This window comes from Terrapene carolina, unplaced genomic scaffold (genome assembly GCF_002925995.2).
Source record: "Terrapene carolina triunguis isolate 2854851 unplaced genomic scaffold, T_m_triunguis-2.0 Scaffold62, whole genome shotgun sequence".
NCBI lineage: Eukaryota > Metazoa > Chordata > Testudines > Emydidae > Terrapene > Terrapene triunguis.
In genome coordinates this window covers 21,241,722-21,261,661 of record NW_020664413.1, presented here as the reverse complement: position 1 = coordinate 21,261,661, position 19,940 = coordinate 21,241,722, and the positions used below count along the sequence as shown (strand labels likewise).

The 19,940-nt window shown below is 38.8% G+C and overlaps 1 protein-coding gene across 1 annotated transcript in view; it reads right to left on the bottom strand.

Annotated features, from left to right (window-relative positions):
- Positions 1-19,940, bottom strand: part of ARHGAP15 (Rho GTPase activating protein 15) — a 418,305-nt gene that overhangs the window by 21,085 nt on the left and 377,280 nt on the right. Inside the window, exon 13 of the mRNA XM_029910511.1 lies at positions 13,148-13,253. Coding sequence (XP_029766371.1) covers positions 13,148-13,253 — 106 coding nt within the window. The remainder of the gene's footprint in view (positions 1-13,147; positions 13,254-19,940) is intronic.

Below are 19,940 nucleotides of genomic sequence, written 5' to 3'. Positions count from 1 at the left end.
GCTATACAGGCACATGAAGGTATGGTAAAAAAATCTGGTTTCCTTGACCACATTGTCATAATATGCATATATAACTGCTTATTGAATCCAGGCTGTGTAGACAACAGCAAGAACACTGGCTCCATACCATCACAATGCATGCCCACAACAAAGAGGAGGAAAGAACAGGCTCTTTCATTGTGTGTTTCTAAGTATTACCAACATAAGGGCTAAAAACATTACCTCTGTCTGAAGTATATCTATGTATCCATGCATAAGTTATTAACTGTGCTCCCTGAGCACAGTTGCTGAAAATATTAATATATTCAAATTATATTCTAGCTACTGCAAAAACAGTAGATCAGACAAATGTATTAAAATCTCTTCAGACAAAAGAAGTGTTATTTATATAGTTTCTCCCCTTTTTACTTAAAGTCTTGAACGTAAACCTTCATCATATATAACATACTAGAAAGCAAGAGGATCCTTAGCTATCTGAATGTGGATTTAAGTTCAAATGTAACCATAGCACGCTATTATATTTCCCATAAACAAAATTTCACTGATATTATGTGACTTGCACTGTTTATAGAGCAAGAAAGAAGCAAAAATACAATGCTGACTGTAATGCAAGGATGCCTTCTTTCAAACCCTGCAGGTCAAAACACCCTGGACCAAATCCTGAGGTTTGGCCAAACTGCACACAACAGGAATTGGGAGTTGCAAAGATGGCGTAAAGCCGCCTGCCCCTGATCCTAGGCCACCATGTGTAGAGCTGGTTCCCTGACTTAATTTAGAGAAAGATAAGGGCTGGTTGAGTTTCTCAGTTACTAACTGCTCTAAGGGGCCAGAACAGCAACCAGAGGTCAGCACAGTCATGCCAAAGTCTCCTTTGCTACAGCTATGCCCCTTTTTCTCTGTTATACCAGCAGAGGTGGCCAGGAGAGTGGAGTAAAAGCGTTTTTGTCACTGGAGGATTCCCCCTTTGCATTGGTGTGATCCTCCTGGGGACAGACTCTCCAGTTGTGGGATTAGATTACAGCAATAATGCAGCAGAAAGTGGCTGCACCCACACGCAAGAATCTGGCCTATTGACTTTAATCCTAAATGTTTACCCAGTGTGCATGGTGAAATTTCACCAAGCTGACATCCAGGTCCTCAACCAGATCCTTTAGACAGCATTAAACTGTTGGTTAACAAATATGAGAAGCTATTTCAAGTTAAAAGGCCTTTGCTGTGGTCAATAGCCAGTCATCCATAAAATACTTCCCTTTCAACCACGGGTCAGGATTTCTGAATGCCTTGCAAAGAGATACTATGTATGTGACAACACTCTATTGCTATGCAGATTTGCATTTCTGCCAGTGGGTGTACTAAGGCCTTTTATCGGTGACAACAAACAAAGTAGGTGGTCGTCTACCTCTTTTCTCACTTAAAAAAAAAAAAAGATGACACTTTTTCACTGTCTGAAATGATTGTGGAAGCAGAGATACTGGTTTAACTCACTATGAATTATTAGTGGAAAAGTGGGTCTGAGAAGTATGTTACATCTGAAATATTTTTCGTCACTTGAACATGTGCTGTCCAGAGCTGGCCCTGTTTTACCAGTCACAGGGAACAAACATTTCACATTCACAGATGCTCCTAATTTGGTGCGGTTTGGAGTGTAATTTAGATCAAACGTATCCATGTAAATGAGTCAGGGTTTCTTAATTAGGTGCTCTAAAGAAAAAAACTTGGACCACATCAGTAGGTGTGGGTGTGGTGCCCACAATACTGGAGTTTTTCCTATAGACAAAGCTTAGTTTCATTCAGGAATACTGTAGGTCTTTTCGTTTTTTTAGGCATAATAATAAATCTGCAGATGGCATAGACATAAAGACGCTACTTCAGAGGAGCTGTCTAAAAACACTGTCTCTTTGGCAAAAGCCTTAAAGTAGGTCATTCTGCTGTGATTTAGGTTTATATTTCATTGCCAGCTTTTTGTTCCTATTATAAATAGGGTGCATTCCAGTCCACAGATTTGCTCTTAATTTTTTCAAACTGGTCTTTGTTTATGAGGATTTGTAGATCCTCACAAGAAAATGGCCAATATCCTGTTAGAAGTACAAATACTGCAGTAGACCACAAAAAGAGATGTATGTTGCTGATAATTTGGAGATGCTGAAATGTGAAATGCTACTCTCTGAAAGCAAAAATCTATTGATTTCTCTTAGTATGATGATTGAAATGGTTGTTGCATGTTTTGCAATGTGTGAAAAATGATCTGATCTAATATGATTTCAGTGGGGTATATCCATTGGCCTGGTTGATCAGAATTTGTTTTTGAGTTCATATATTCGCCACTGACAAGCATGTATTTTATATATCTCTATCTATCATTCTAAAAAGAATATCAGGATCTGTTTTTCCCATCAAAATGCTGGGGATCTACTTGCCAAACTCTCACTAACATTAATGAATTACCTGCATAAATTCTCTTTCAATTGATGGTAGAATAGATCTCATTGTGTTAAATTAATTATTTTGTACAGATTACTGACATTTTGGCATTTGTCTTTTTTTTTTTTTAATAAAATAAAGTCCCAATGAAGATTTTAAGAATGAAAAACACTGCAATTAACCCCTTGGTGACTTGGTTCTGCACTCCAACATATTGGAGCCCAATGTTTTAAGATACAAAGACCCTTCTCCAGTGTCCTGAGCACCCTCCGATATTTGGGTTTAAAAGAACTCTAAAATCAAAGCAAAACTGAGGGATTGCAAAACCACATAAATTAAACCCACCAGTAACGTTCACTAGAACTTGTGAAACCCAAAAAGCAGGACCCTTGTGTGGGTAGACCAAGGACCTGATTATTTCACAGTAAACGAGGAGCAGAACCTAGAACTTGCGACATACTGCATGAGCTTCGGAAAGTTACTTACCTAACTTTTTGTGTGTCAGTTTTCCCAGCTGTAAAATTAGGATAATAAAACTCATCTACCTTAAAGGATAGTTGTGAGATTTAATTAATATTTGTAAAGCAAATTCAGCTATTTGGATCCAAGATGGCTATGTGAATAAAGTTCTTTGGGACAGGGACTGTGTCTACCTGTATTTGCATACACACAATGGTGCTCCATTCCTGATTGGAGCTCTTTGGGGTCTACCACAGTATAAATTTTAATCAAAATGTAACTATTTTTATCACTGTATGTTTTTACTGTAACTTCAGTTCAGTACATTTGCAAAATGGTGGCACATAGAAAAAGTACCAGATATCATCACTTGCCAGATTCCTTATGAGAATTAGATTTTTTTAAAGTCAGCAATAAAGGTAGAAAGTATATCTAACCTCACAGGAAAATATGACTTGCACTGTTATATTTTCCCTAAAACACTGAGAATTTGCCAAGTTCACATGTTACTGAAGAATGAGTGAGCTTTGAGGAATGTTTTATTCACATTAAGAATTGCTATGTGTGATCGTAGGGGACTCCATGATATACATACACACTTTAGTATTTAAAATGATAGCAATGTAAAGATACCCAGGAAACCTGGTTTTGTTGCTCTTCTGACTAACAACTTTGTTTTCTTTTCAGTCTACTCTCTTAGTGCACACTTGCTGAGATGCATATTTTTCATGTATTGAGAGTGGCCACATACTGGCGGAGGGAGAAGTCGTTTAATAAATTATACAGAAAATGTACTTAATAGGAGAGAAATGGATTCAACTCCTTTTCTGAGTAACCTAAAGGAAAACTGCGCTTAGCTAAACCCAGTATTTTCATTGTTTGAATTCCTCTTTGAATCTTTTATATAGATGAGATGGTGATCAATTGTTTTCCATGTTCACCAAAGGCAGGACAAGAAGTAAGAAGCTTTATTTGCAGCAAGGGGAATTTAGGTTAGATATAAGGGAAAATGTTCAACTCTAAGGTTAAGCCCTGGAACTGGTTACCCAGGCTTGCTGTAGAATCCCCTTCACTGAAGGATTTTAAGGACTAGTTAGACAGACATCTTTCAGGGATGCTCTAGAACTACTTAGTCCTGCCTTAGTGTGGGGGAGATGGACTTGCTGACCTTTGAGGTCCCTTCCAGCCCTACATTTCTATGAAACAGTAAGTGCATGTGTCGTGTGCACAAAAGTGCCTCCATGATATACTTTACATTTAGCCTTTTAGTGCCTGAAAAAGGTATTGAAAATTTCATACGACGCTTAAAATCCTAAACCTACAAGTGTCCAGCATCCTTGACTGCCATTAAAGTCCTTTGGGGCAAGAGGGTAGGTCCCCGGCCACTAGGTGTATTACCATCCATTCACAATCATGCTTCTTTTCTCCTCTTCACATTCTCAGCATTGCTTTTCTTGCTTCATTTTGCAGCAGTGGGACTCAAAATGTCCTTGTTCCCATTGTTGCTGTCCTGGCCCTTTAGCGCAAAGCTAAGAGGGGGACTCATGATCCTAAGTAAGGCCCTGATTCAGGAAAGCATTTAAACACATGCTTACATTCTGTTGATTTCACTTAATTGCTGTTTGCTAATGTGCTTACCTGTATCAAGACCTAAATCTCCACCTCTGTCTTCAGGCCTCCTGCAATCTCTCTGAGGTCTGCTGAACTTCTCTGCACCGTAGAGTGCTTCATAATGACTATCTAAGCCTGATGAATTTTGCCTGATTTTGGGTTTCTTTGTGAAAGTTTCACAGTTGTATATGTGATTTGTTCTGCTATGTAAAAGAGAGTTTTCCTGAGCCTAGATTTACTATCTAAGCCTGTTTAAACCTGCTGGTATAATACATACTTTAATAAATGAAAATCACATGTGTAACTAGCATCTTTTCTCCTCCACTAAAAATAAATATGGAAATTTTGCAGACATCCCATGCTAAGTATTACTAGTTGTCATACAATAGCTTTAATTTCTGATTTATCCTTGGCATTCTGGGTATTGCTGCTGGACTTGTCATCACATTGTCATTCCTGCCTCTTGCGTGGGCTATTGTTCAGCTCTTCATACATGTGGCTCCTTTTTAAAAAAAAAAATAGGTAAAAATAAATCTATTTTGTTAAATGCAGTTTCCAGAAGCCGGTGCTCCTTGGAATGCAATAAAACTGACCCATACTGCTGTGTTTGTTTGTCTGTTTTCAGTCACTGGATGCTCTGCTGTTCATGGTGCTATAAGGAAGCAGGGAGCCAATTTTTTTTTTTAAATCAACTAATAGACAAACCTCTGTAATACTTCCATGCCTTGTGTTAGAGAATATATTAGGTTACAGGGTATTTGCTGTTGTTTTCGATCAACACCACTACTGCTTAACAAGGGACTTATTTTTAGTGATTCAAGTCATTATTATTAAAGAACTAATGGTTTTAATGGGGGCCAGGATTCTGATAATTTCATTTCTGACTGAAAGGAGAAAAAAGCCTGGATTGGAAGTGAATGCATGTAGCATAGCAAAACACAAGTGGCCTAAAGCATAGGAAAAACGGAGTGAACTAATTTTGCAGAATCAAAGGTGAATCAAAAGGAATTGGCTTCCACACGGACAAGGCAGCCAGATAGGCCACAGTACCTGATCCACGTGATAAACCAAGAGGCAACTGCAAAACTCCCCAGACAACTTGCCTGAAGTGCTTGCCAAGGAGCCAGATGCTACTGCTGGAAGAATATCGTCCATACTTGGACATCTGGGTTTGATGCTTTCCACTTAAAGAAGCGGGGAGAGGGATTGCTAAAAGGCATCCTGGTCACTGTCTTTTTGTTTAATTATTACAAAATATACTTATTAATATAGTAAATAATATAATATAATATAATAATATTAATATAGTAAATAATGCTTTTGAGGGGAAGTATGAAATTAAGGCTCATTTGATACTTTTAGCTCTTTTAGGTTAGTGCATATTAGAATAGAGAGGCAGAAAAATCTTGTGGCTACAGCAGCAAATGCAATGACTTTGAGCTTGCTTGCTCCGCCACTGACTTACTCTCTGACCCTGGGTAAGTCACTTAAATTCCCTGTGCCTCAGCTTTCCTATCTGTAACATGTTTATAATAATAGCTACTTCCAAGAAGCGTTAGTTAGTTAATGTTCAAAAAGCACTTTGGGATTCCTGGATGGAAGGTGCTGTTTATTCCTCACTTGAGATTACAAATCTCAGGTTGTGAATTAGTTGCTGTGGAGGTAGTGATTTCACAAATAGAGGGTGGTTACTTCATTTAGGACGAAATTCACCCTTATGCAGAGGGCCAGTGCATCACTGATGGCCTGTTTAAGCCCTCAAAATAGGACCTAAATGTGATTTATTGGTTTACGTAGACTTTGGTGGTTCCTAGACATAGCTGGCCCTCTGCACAGAGGTGAATTTATCTCCTGATGAAAAAACAGGAAGAAAGGCTAGAATGCTGAGCAGTCATAGTCCTGTTTTCATCAAAAAAGAAACAAGGATTTAAAGGGGCAGGGGGACACACACAATGCTGCATTAGTAGAATATGCTAATATAGAATGGGTCATATTCTGCAGCCTTTTTATAGAGAAAAAGTCCCACTAATTTCAGTGGGAGTTCTGCTGCATTAAAGATAGTAGAAATTGGCCTACAGTTTGTGTTTTATATTTTCATAGAATATGTCAGTGGCCTCTAAGATTCAACTACTTTTTTTAAGACCATTCCTTGCAAAGCACTTGATGTGGCATTAAACTGGCATATGCCATATGATCTGTCTAACCAGCCCTGAGCTGTGTGTTTTTACCTTACATGTTATATGGACAGATTTCATGTAAAATCAATGGGAAACTCAAGGTTTTGCCCTTCTGTTGCAAAATGCTTAAAACAGCAAGTGCCCCAAAAACCTGGTATCCCATTTGCACTGTAAAATAGAGCCACACTTGCCGTAATGGGTGCTACTCTCCGGATTTAATAAATGACATTGTGATAATACAATTTAATTTGCAATGTTAGCTGTTTCCCGTTAAAAGAACCTGAGGTTTCTTTAATGTGTGTTCTGTACATGAGTGAACTCGGTGCAGTTTAGATCTTATGGCTGTTCTGTGAAACAGACAGGCCTGCTAGTGTGGGCAGACACTACACATACTTTTCAGTTCAGTTCTGTCAGTACCTCACTGTTCTGTTCCGCTATTACAGCACTAGACCTCTCTTGCACAGCAATGACTGATTGTGTCAAATATTCTGGATGCACTTCTAAAGACTAGAAAGAGAGACCCTTCTCCTCAAGTTCATTTCACATCTGATCTGAACCTGCTTCTCCAGAACTGAAAAGCCATAGATAGAATCTGCTGTGCAACCTTGCTCTCACCAAGATTGATAGTATTCAATTAGGCTAAGAGGCGTCTTCCTTATAAAGGCCAAATCCTCTCACCAGTGCCAAGCGTACGTCCCTGGCTACCTCTACACTTGGAGCTAAGGATGTGATTCCCAGCTTGCACAGACATATTTTAGCTGTCGTCAGTGGAGTAGCCATGGTAACATTGGGGGTGGCAGATGGACTAGCTGCCCTAAGTACGTATCAATGGGGTTTGAGCAGGCTTGTACATGGGTGGCTAGCCTGAGCCGCTGCTTGCTGCTGCCTATGCTACCATAGGTATACTATTTTTAGTGCGCTAGCTTGATGAGAACTAGCTCAAGTATGTCTATGTGAGCTGGGAATCATACATTTAGCTCCAAATGTAGACATAGACACTGTGCCGGCTGCTGGGACAAATGGAATTCTCCAACTCTCCTCTACCAGTCTCCAGCTGTGCGTTACATAAGAATTCCACAGCTGATACTCCAGCCTACATGCTCTAGGGTCTTGCTTCCCCCTTTGCCCCTACACGGAAAAATTGGAGGGTATTAGTAGTTGTAGATTCTTCAGCTACTCTTGTCTTATCCTCCTGTGGCAGCAGCAGAGATTCCCCCATAGACTTAAGCTTCACGGTGTGCAGGGGATGTGCACCTTCAGCACAACTTGAAGGGCTCTCTGTAGCAGTGAAGTTGATAAAAGGCTTTTCCCCTGAAATTGCATTCCTGACTCAAATCAAACCAGTTTAGTTAAACAGACAAACAAACAAAAACTGACAACAATTTGGGGTAAACACTATTTATGCATATTGAGCAAAGTTCTGCCATCACTCACCTTGTGCAACTCCACTGATTGCAAAGGAGCTGCGTGAGGTGAGAGCCAGTACAGAAGCTGCATCATTGACTGTAGTTTTTCAGAAGAGCCACTGAAAACATCCCAGTACCCAATTCTGTTTTCATATATGTCTGTGTAAGCCGCTTACATCACTGGGGTTGCACAGGTGTAAATCAGAACAGAATTGTTCCCCGAGTATAGGGAAAGCATTCTAATGATGGTTTCATACATACATTTGTCCCATCAAACAATCTCCTTCTTTAGTCCCTACAGACTTTGATTACATGCTAGCATAGCTATTTAACAAAAGCTCCCCTAGAAATGTTAACAAGCTTCCAGCATGGAAGATAGGGCACAAGGGAGATATGTGACTGCTGAGCTACACGCACAAAAGCACATGTGCTCAGTAGATGTGCTGGCTGCACCAACACAGTGTGGAGATTTCCACATCATTCTCAGTTTGGTGAGTTGAAGACGCAGCCTGCACCCAGATATGTATAGGTGTAGAGGTCAGTAAGGGAATTAATTGGAGGAGTACAGTGACCATAGCTGGGGCAAGGATGTCACCTACAGCATGCTAATGAGTCAAACAAGTAGCCATTTTTGTGGCTTTTGCTGCAAAGTAGAATTAAGGTTGCTGCACTGGGCTGGGATACCAGGAGATACCAATGGGGTGGCCACTCTTTCTGCACCTTCTTCCTCCCCTTGGTTGATGAAGCCAAAGCAAAATCATGTATGTAGTTATACATGATTAGATTCTGCATATAGCTCTGATCAACGATAGCAAGATGGGTCATTGTATAGGAAGTGGTTGGTAGCTTGTATTATAGTTATACTTTAGTAAGATGTTGCTAGACAATCTCAGTCTAAAGGCGAAATAATTACACCTGTTGTTGGACCTAAGTAAAACAGTTCTCATTTTAACTGCTTTAGTTCAAAACAAATATAAAATGTCTGTAGTTACCACATTAAAATACCCTGTTGTTAATAGAGAGAGAAATGTATATATTTTCATTTACCCTGATCTATTGGGCCTCCCTGGCTCACAGAGTGGATCCTTTCTTACCCATTGATAAGATGTGGTACAAGACAGCATAGACCTTTATGCCACCCCTTCAATTTTAGATGCCATTTGTTTCCAATATAATCTTCTACCCCAGCTTCTATATCATGGAGCCAAGACTCATAAAATAGTTCCTTCTTTCCATTAGGATGTGCTTATACAAGTCAGCACCACATGCTGACTTTCTTCATATAGATTAAGAATATTGCTTCCATAATGCTTATAGTCCCAAATGGTCCAATTTATCATTCTGTCCTATCTTGCACTGCTGGTGTGCTAGTATACTCCACTATTATACCTGCTGATTCACTGGGCTTTGCCACAATGATAATTGGAAATGCAGCTATTCATAGTCGGATGAATAAGAACATGTGTATATTTAGATAACAAATCTGCCCTCCTTCCTCCTGCAGAGGTCTGATCAGGCCATATACTGAGGACACATGCAACTACTAAGTATCATTATTTAATTATTTGTATTTCAGTAGTGCCCAGCTTTGCCAGGTGCTCTATATACACACAGTAAGAGTCTATTCTTGCCCTGAAGAGATTACAGTCAAAAGAGACAACAAAGAAAGTATTCTCACCATTTATAGAGAACCAAGGCACAGAGAGATTAAGTGATGTACCCAAGGTCACACAGAAAGTCCATGGCCAAGCCAGCAACTGAACCCACGACTCATGAGTCTCAGTCCAGTGAATTAACTACAAGATCACCCTTTCAGTCTTAAATAGTCCTTGTGCATATCTGATGTGATTTTCCCTTACAGTCTGGGTAACAGTGGTGTCTTCTTGGTGGGCCCACTTCTGGAGGGTAAAATATGCCTTTATATGTAGACTTATTCATATCTATTCTGACAGCACCCACCTGGGCTGCTGGGAATAGAACCCTGGTCCTTTAGGCACAAAAAAATAGGCCTCTGTCACTTGAGCTAAGGTTCTCTCTTTGCAGACAGCTTCCCTTATAATTCCCTAATTGACAGTAGTAGGTCACACACCCTTTCTTTAGGCCACGCACTAAAGGTCAACTTATATACACAGGGTACATTACAGGGAGACTGGGGCAACGGTCTTTCCAGAAGGCCAAATTTACTTTTTTAAATCTCTTTATGGACTTGCTTAAACCTTTCCATGCTTCATTAAATGGGGCCATCACACAACTAGATGGATTTCTTTTCTCAATTCAGCATTTTTTGGGTAGCCATATACCCATAAAAATGATTTACATAAGTTGTATGTAGTGAGCTATAGAGTGTATCAGAAAAGTATAAAGGCACCATTCATTAAAAGCTGGTGTTGGTCTGTTTTGTGGGGTCACTCTTATTTATACTGGGTGAACTTCACCCCTGTGCCAAGGGCCTGAATGAGGCCATACAAACACCTCATGTTAAGAGCAGTTCTACTCTGAGAGTAGACTAAGTGACTATGTAAAATGGCACCTTCTTACTGCATTGATCTGTTCCCAGTTCCTTACTTCCATAAGCTCTACAGAGCCAGCACAGTTAAGAGAGAAGCTGGATTCTATCCTTTGTTGTTTACTACATTGTAATCTGTTACACCTGTCCAATCCCATTGAAAATAATGCAACTCCGGGGCATCACTGAAGGCATAATTTGGCTTCCAGACAGTGCTTAAAGTGTGCCTAGTCGAAAGGAGTCACACAACCAGCAAATATAATTTCTACAACTAGAGCTGGGTTGCGGGTGTCATTTCAACCCTCCCTAGGAGTAAACCCCTTTGATTGGCTGCTTCCATCAATTCCTCTCTTCCTGGGGTATAAACATCCAATCAGAGCTGCTGTAGGCAGAACTCTCCCCCCTCCTCTCAGGAGCTGAAGCCATTCTCCGGACGGGGCAGGAGGAGAAAGGGGACCAGCCCGAGCCTAGTACCTGATGGTGGCTCCATTCCTCAATTCACAGTCAAGCTGGAAAGTCATACTGAGTGGGGTCCCATAGGGACCAGTTTGAGGTTTGGTTCTGTTCAATATGTTCATCAACAATTTAGATAACAGCATAGAAAGTACACTTATAAAGTTTGCAGATAATATGAATCTGGGAGAGGTTGCAAGTGCTTTGGAGGATAGGATTAAAATTCAAAATGATCTGGACAAAATGGAGAAATGGTCTGAAGTAAATAGGATGAAATTCAATAAGGACAAATGCATGTAGGTAGGAACAATCAGTTGCAGAAATACAAAATGGGAAATGACTGCCTAGAAAGTAGTTTACTGCAGAAAGGGATTTGGGGGTCACAGTAGATCACAAGCTAAATATCAGTCAACAATGTAACACGGTGGCAAAAAAAGCAAACATCATTCTGGGATGTATTAGCAGAAGTGTTGTAAGCAAGACACGAGAAGTAATTCTTCCGCTCTACTCTGTGCTGATTAGGCCTCAACTGGAGTATTGTGTCCAGTTCTGGGTGCCACAATTCAGGAAAGCTGTGGACAAATTAGAGATAGTCCAGAAAAGAGCAACAAACATGATTAAAGGTCTAGAAAATGTGACCTATGAGGGAAGATTAGAAAAAAAACTGGGTTTGTTTAGTCTGGAGAACAGAAGACTGAGAGGGGACATGATAACAGTTTTCAAGAACATAAAAGATTGTTACAAGGAGGAGGGAAAAAATTGTTCTCCTTAACCTCTGAGGATAGAACAAGAAGCAATGGGCTTAAATTGCAGCAAGGGTGGTTTAAGTTGGACATTAGGAAAAACTTCCTAACTGTCAGGGTAGTTAAGCACTGGAATAAATTGTCTGGGGAAGTTGTGGAATCTCCATCACTGGAAATTTTTAAGAGCAGGTTAGAAACAAACACCTGTCAGGGATGTTCTAGATACTTAGTCCTGCCATGCATGCCGGGACTGGACTAGATGACCTCTCAAGGTCCCTTCCAGTTCTATTATTCCCTCCTCCCCCACCCCTTTTCCTCCTGTGAATATTGGGATGGCTTCTCTGCTTCTCCCCCAGGAGGGACCCTGCTCTGTGTGCGTGTGAGTGAGTGAAGAACTCCTGGAACTGTAGGAGAGGCAGAGGTGAGGCAGAATTGATGTGGTGGTTTGGGTCAGAACAGATGTTGGGGCAGAACTGATGGGCTGGGCCGGGGGCTGAAGGATAGGCAGATGTACTCTCTCTCATTTCTGTAGAAAATGATAGATCCTTTCACTTTCTTCAGACAATTTTAAATACTGCCTTCAGAAACTTCATTAACATTGATGCCACAAAAGAAAGAAAGAAAACCCAGCTTGATCATTAGATTCCAGGTTGCTTTCGTAACTGGGCACAGTGAATATGGAAATTGCCAAGAGATGATAAACATGGAACTCAACAATGCTGTTTTTACAAATCTGGATTTGTGAGCCATGTCCGTCACCATAGTATCTGAATGGAACATCTGTAGTATCTCATCAACTTTTCCAGAGGAGACGGCACTTTAAATCTTTCCTAAGAGCTTGTGTAGGCATTCTGCACTGAACTTCACTATAAGGTAGAACAACTAATTTTCGATGTAAACTGTAGGTCTTTTTTATAACTTATGCATGCACAAGGGCTATTTATATGAATAGAAACTTGTTGATGACATAGTGTGCATAGCTCAAAAATAGAAACAAACCTGAAGGAGAATTTGCTAACCCATAACTTACAAAACCAACTGCATATATGTATACTGGATTATTCTGGGTAATACTATATTGTATAAGTCAACATAACCTAGTATACAGTAATCCAAAGCATCTTACCCCATCTGAAGAGAAGTACTACTGTTCCATTTGCTAGTAAAAAACAATGAATATTTAAGTCTAGCTGTACAGATCTTCTTGTGAGTAAGGATAGAATATATGTACATATTTGATAATCATATTAAGTTTTGCAAAAAGAGTATACTGCATTAATAATGTTAGATATTTGGGGTAGGATTTGGGCACCTAGCTCCTTTATGCCCCTTTAAAAATCCCACTCCTTTAGTACTGTTAGCTTAACTTACTTTTTTAGATGTTCAAAGAGGATTTTCATTGTGTCACGGTTTGGCCTAGGGAGCTTCTGTACAAGACGCCTTATGGACTTAACTCGAGTGTTGCTGTCTGGATTTTCTGATGGGGAAAAATAGAAAAAAGTATAAGATTTGAGTGTCACTTTAGGATATTGTTTGCATACAGTTATGTCAGACATCTTAGCAACTAGAGGCCACTGTTAATGTGGTTACACGCGTAGCTATCTTAGAATGTCTTACCATCTGAGATACTGATGGGGAGCCTACATAATAACTTACAAGGGATGGAAAAATCTTTCTAATTGTTCAGGAAACATTTTCTCATCACAGAACTGACTTTGTATTCTATGCATTTATTTTAATAGGCCATTTGGATTTGTACAAATGCAAATATTCCACGGGTGGCCTACCTGCAAATAGTAAGTAGCCTTCTTATAAAGTGGTGTTTCCTACTCTGGAACTGCATTCCACCTGTGCACCAAGATCTGCACTGGACACCTCCTTAAACTGAGTAACCATGTAATCTTTACTGTCTTTTTTTTTTCCTGTTCACTCCTCCAAGGACCAGATTGATTAGCATGGTTCCCTTTCTTTACCTCTAATCTCTCTATATCATGCTTTTGATCCACACACCTATAGATATTAATTTAAAATTATGATTTAACTCATGCTTTCTAGCGATCAGCAATTGGCTACACAAAATTCAATTTTTTAATCTATCTTCTAGAATTGGTTGTATTGGGACCACCATTTTTAACTACTTTTTGGTAGGAAACAATTACCATTACCAATATACAATCGGTAACAAAAGAATATGGGAATAAGAATGTTACTGCTGTCTTGGTCGGGATAATCATTGTAGTTTAGTGTAATTCATGGTTTCAAGGACATACGTTTTGCATATGTCTTATGCTTGTGATATTTGCATGAGATGTTGCTACTAAAACAAAGACATGTACAACTGTGGTTTCATTTAGGAACAGATTAGATAAACTGCCAGTAGGCCTGATGTAGAGAAAACATCTTGCAAGCTGCATGTTCTAGATAACCTGAGAATTCTTTTCTGATCTGATCATCTATGGCTTAATTATCATCTATAATTCTGAGTATATTTTAGTATTTAATATTTATATTGGTCTAGCGTCCAGATTCTCCAGTCAGAGTTGAGCCCTCTTTGTGTTAGGTGCTGCATAAGCACATATGAATACACAGTTTCTACCCTGAAGATTTTATGATCTAAGAAGCAAATTTATAGCACCACAGAGCCACCATTTAAATTGAGTTTAATTATGCAATCTCTTCCTAGGAAGCTCAATGTATTTTGAGAAAAGAGTAGACCCCCGAATAATCAACATACAGATTATTTTTTCTTTTCAAAATCTTTCATGTGAATATGGTTTCAGGGAAAGTAGTGAGACTGACAACCCTGGAGAATGAAGTTATCCACAGAACAGACATAGGCATGGATGACAACAGACAGAGGTTTCTATGCACAGCCCTATCACTGTATTTTGACCGTGATATCTAGGGACCCAACTGTACAGTGGAGAAGGTAGTTCAGTCTCAATGCTCAGTCAGTCCTCGGACTCTTTGCTGAGGCTGCCAAAAGTGGTGGTTATTTTTGTCATGTGGACACCCTGTCCTGTGAGAATTGAACTGAAGACGCTATCCAAAATTGTACAAAATTATAGCGGTTATACTTTTCAACTGATATCACACAACAGTAGTTTCCAGTCTATTTTCCAGAAAGCGTTCACTGGACTTAAGCACAGATGCACCCACTTAGCTTAGATGTGAATCTAGCCTAGGATTTTTAAAAAACAGAGTTATGAAAGAAGTTCAACAACACAAATCAAAGCACCCGATGCTTGCTTATTGTTGAGTGCAGTACTTCAGGGGAAATGCAGTACAGTAAGGATTTATTATGGGCATCAATGGAGATATTTTTCCCGTCCCACACTCCCATGTTGATTTGCATAGATATCTACCTGGGTGCCACCCTCCATCCCAGAAGTGGCTCCATTTCAGAGATCAGGGAAGATAAGATATATCTTATACGGATATAATTCATAAAACATTTAGCATTACATAAATGCACAGTGATATTCTAATAATACCCAATCCCTTTAGAAAATGGAAAGTATGGACAGTTCATTTTTAAAGGCAGACTCTGCCTCCTTTTTAAAGTGCATAACCAAGGACATGGCCAGTAGAAAATAGGGTGAGAGACAGTTAACCAATTGATAAAGCACAGAAATCCTAGAAGAAATGGTGCATAAAATTATTTTATGAATCAGCCTATTGGTTAATTGTTAGCCTATTGTAAAAGAGGAAAAACAGGCAACATGTGGTAACTTTAGTCAGCATTTCTGAACAGGGAATGATAAACACCTCTGCCTGGCTCTGGCATTTATCAGTACTGAGATATTATTACCACATAGAGTCACAGCATGGTTACTGTTATCATCGAAAAAAAGAGCCAGCTAATCTTAATGGTTTGTAAAGCCGTTACCTGCACTGGTCTGACATTTATCATGATCATTTTACCACATGGGTCCTACATAGCAAAGGTATTTTATCTGGAAGGGACATCACTATGAATTATTATTTGCAGCTAGGTAGAAAATTGTATGTTGTAGATACCTTTTCTCATTATAAATCACAGTCACATTTCACCATTTCCCACACAAAGCTGCTGAGGCCAGGCTTTTTGCCACAATGCTTACGCTCTCTACCTTTTATAGTTCCATGAAAATATTGGGTACTTTTTCATTAAAATGCTTGATGTTGTTTTTTTAAATGCTACATATGCTTGATTTTTTTGGTATGTGTTAAAGAAATTGTTCTCCCACTTTATAAACTGAACTTGATAAACTGTCTCCTTTTTTAAAAACCTTGTTCCTGCTTCTATCTTAGTGGCCAGACTTGTCTCTGCTTTTGACCTTGTCGATGCAATATTTAACAGTAGATCGGATGTAAGTCCTTATGCTTGATTTTGAAATACCTATGCATTTTCTTCTCTGCCTGAAATCCTTGCGTTCCACTTTAAAGCCCCTGAACATTTTCTCCCTTCATTTTCCTAATTGGGAAGATGTTTTTTTCATGGATGCCTCTTTATCAAACTAAAAAGAAGGGGGAAGGAAATCCTACAGGAAGATTTGTGTAAATAGTCATCCAAGAGGTATCACCAAACTATCTGTTGCCTAATGAAGCCCATTAATTTACAGTACAAACAAAGAGAAGACATTTTGTAGATCTGACACTTGTTTTTTGAAACTCTAAGGCTAAGTCCAGAAGATGAAATAGACTATTTTTTTTAAGTTAAAGTAGCACAAAGGTACAACTTGTAATCACAAAAATGAACAAAAATCCTTGTTGAAAGATTATCAGTAACTTCTGGAAAGTTCTGATTTCTTTTCTCTAAACTGTTTCAATAGGAATAAAAACAACGAAAAGCAACACACATAATAAAGAGGGAGAACATTTAGCCCTCCCCCCCTTTTTTTGTATTTTAGGAGAAATATGGAAAGAGAATGTAACAATTTTAGCAAATTAAGATAGTTTCATGTGAATTGCAGAAGGAATTTTTATTTTGCTAGTACATATATTTAGAAATTGGGTTACTGTATTTAAAAATAAGGTTCTCTTTAAGAAAGCAAGATTGTGGAGATGCTCTTGTTTATATTTAAACGAAGAATGCAGTAAACAAGCTACAAAGCATTTAATATTATATAGGCTCTTTTGCAAATGAGCTTTGGATAAACATTTGAACATGGAAGAAAACATGATGTGCCTGTAACATTAACAGTGGCTGGGTGAAAATGAACAAAGAAAGTAACCTTTAGCTTTTATGTCCATAAAGAATACTTAAACAAATCCCATTGAATCTTTCTTTTAATCATTAATTTTAAATGGACGTAGCTATTTACAACAAACCACTTTGTTTTAGAACAGGAAGTCCAAGGTTTATCTCCAATAACTCACATTTTCTAGGAAGGGATGTATGTCTCTAACCTGACATGCATTCATTATTTTGTAAGGTACTGGAGTCTGACCTTTGACCCTCCTCAGACCTGCTGCATTATTCATGCCTGACTTACTTTGTGTAGTTTTACTACAGTACCCATTTCCCTTTACCAGCAGCTTCAGTTACTTGTTCATGTTTAACGTTAAACTGGCATTTATGGCTCACATTAATGCTTTATTTTATTTCAAGCCATCATCTCTTCTTTTTGTCCTGTTGAACCTTACTGTGTTGTGTTGCAGGGGAAAAGGTGCTATATGATTCTGCATAAAATATTGAACTATTGAGCTGTCACCAATGCTAAGATTTTTTAAAAAGCGTGTTTCCCTCCTAGCTTTTTATATTGCACTTCTCACCTTTTTTTTGATAAACTTTATGCTGTGTTCAAAATGTCACACACTATTGCTACAGCAAATTTTGTAACCCGAGACTGCTCCCAACAATTCACAATAGATTCAACTGCCAGGTTTTGTTTTTGTGTTTTGTTTAATCAGAACTGAGTGGGTTAGGTGGATTTTTGAGTGCTAATGAAATTGTGAGACTTATGGTGCTGGCTACCGCCAGCCATAGTGTGGGCAGACGCTCTGCAAGCTTCCCCACTGTGTTGCTGTGCAAGCATCCCCGCTGTTATGTTTGCTATAGTTTTAATGTCTGTGAAAAATTCCTGATGAAACTAAATTATGTTATGCTCTCTTGTTTATGTAAATAAAACACCCGATTTGGCCAGTTTGTCCTGCCCTTGCCCATTTTAGAAGCTCTCCCATAGTACAAGTGCTTAACTTAACCCCAGATCCTATCAACTACCTCTGTATTATCAGGATACGAGAAAGTACTTAAAACAGAATGCACATTGGGCTTGATTTCTCAGTGGTGCTGAGTGCCCACCTCTCCAGTTGCAATCAGTAGATTTCAGTATTCAGAACAAAGACCATTGTGGTTAAAAAATATGAAGTTAGATTTTTTTTTTAAATCTGATTCCTCATATAATTTGAAAAACACAGATATTTCATCTTATGTAACATTAACGTCCCAATCTTAATCTCTGCTATAGACAGTGCAAACCTTATTGCATATACACATTGTAAAATACTACTACGTTTAAAAAAAATCCATAAGAAATGTGCAAACTAACTAATGTTTGCTATAAGGAGAATAAATCAATTCAGATCACAAATTGGTTACTTTTTATTCATGCCTCAGAAATAGATGTTTCAAAAAATGAACATTACAAGAAACCTTTTTATATATCCAATTGATGAATTCACCAAATGTGATACAGAGTGGAATTTTCAATGAATATTCATACAACTCTTGCAATCCATTAGCAAGACTTAAGACAATGAGTTTGCAACTCAATCCCATTTAACAAAAATATATGTGGAATTAATGGGAAAAACAGCACTTACAAAACTTAAACTTTAATGTATCAAACTCCAGGTGCCAGAGTTTGAGGGAAATAACCAATAATAGTCATTTTTTACATATTTGATGGGACTGATTATGCAATGTGCAACTCTAAATGGCTTATAGCACATTGTAGCATGGTTCCATCCCATTGGCTACAGTAGGGTGCAGGCAGATGGATGACAGTGACAAGGAGAGAAGTGCTTTTGCTTAGCCGTGCGTTAAGATGCCATCCAGAAGCTCTGTGCACTGCAGACACTTCATTAGGATGCCAGGATAATGGTAAACTACCACTCAGAGTGACACCCCATTTCCTGCTTACTGAGCTCTCCAACCTCGGCAGATGTCAACAATCTCACAGTGCTACAGACCAGACCTAACTTTCCAGTCACTTTGACTCCAATTTTTTTCCCTTAACAGTGCCATACATTACATGCAATATGTAACAGCAAATACTAAACGGAAGACAAAATTTGCTGCCCTAATTATAACAAAGCAGCATCTGACTTAGGTACTGTATGTCCAGAGTATATACAATCAGCTGGGCATTATAAAAGACGGATGCTCTTTGTTAGTCAGTTTTAAGGGTTAATTAGACTTAGGACTTTAATAACTAATAGTTAAAGTCTGATCCCAGTAGAGATGATTGTGCTTCATGACTAGCTTCCATTTAAATGTGAAAAAAAATTGCTGAGCTCTTTTCTGACAGATTTCATATTCAGTTTCAGCCTTGTGCATGGTTTTCTGTACAGAAAGAGCAGACGTGAGCATCTGGATGGTGTGATATTTTCTCTGCAAATGCACAACTCGAGGCCGTCACATACCTCCCTAACAGCAGTTATAGCCAACAGAGATTCTGGGCTACAATACTTTACCTATACATCTTTCCAGAAAAGCAAAAATAGCTACTTAGCCTTTTAAAAATGATCTCCAAAATTAAAAAAAACCATTGTTTTAAAGGCCCCAAATCATAATGTATTTTTTTCCTGGTCCAAATTTTATTTTTCAGTCCTCTGTGTATCCATAAACAGACTCTCTCATGAAAGAATTATTGATGCTTTTGAAACCAGAAATCCCTATTTACTTTACAAATGTTGCATTTAGAATATTTCTTTGAGGGCCAGGTTGATATTTTAGCAGAAGTGCTCTGGACTGCCACAAAGATAACCGAGCATCTTATTCTCTTTGGAAGGGGAAGGCATGACAAGGCAGCACAGTTAGCCACAGGGAGCTTTCTGTTTGCTCAGAAGAGTGACCCCTCCCCAAGCCCGTGTTAAGGAATGACTTTGATTGGCATTCCAGTCTTCCCAGAGTTGTGTGGAGTGTTACAAATGTGAATAATGGAAGTGGGTTAAAGAA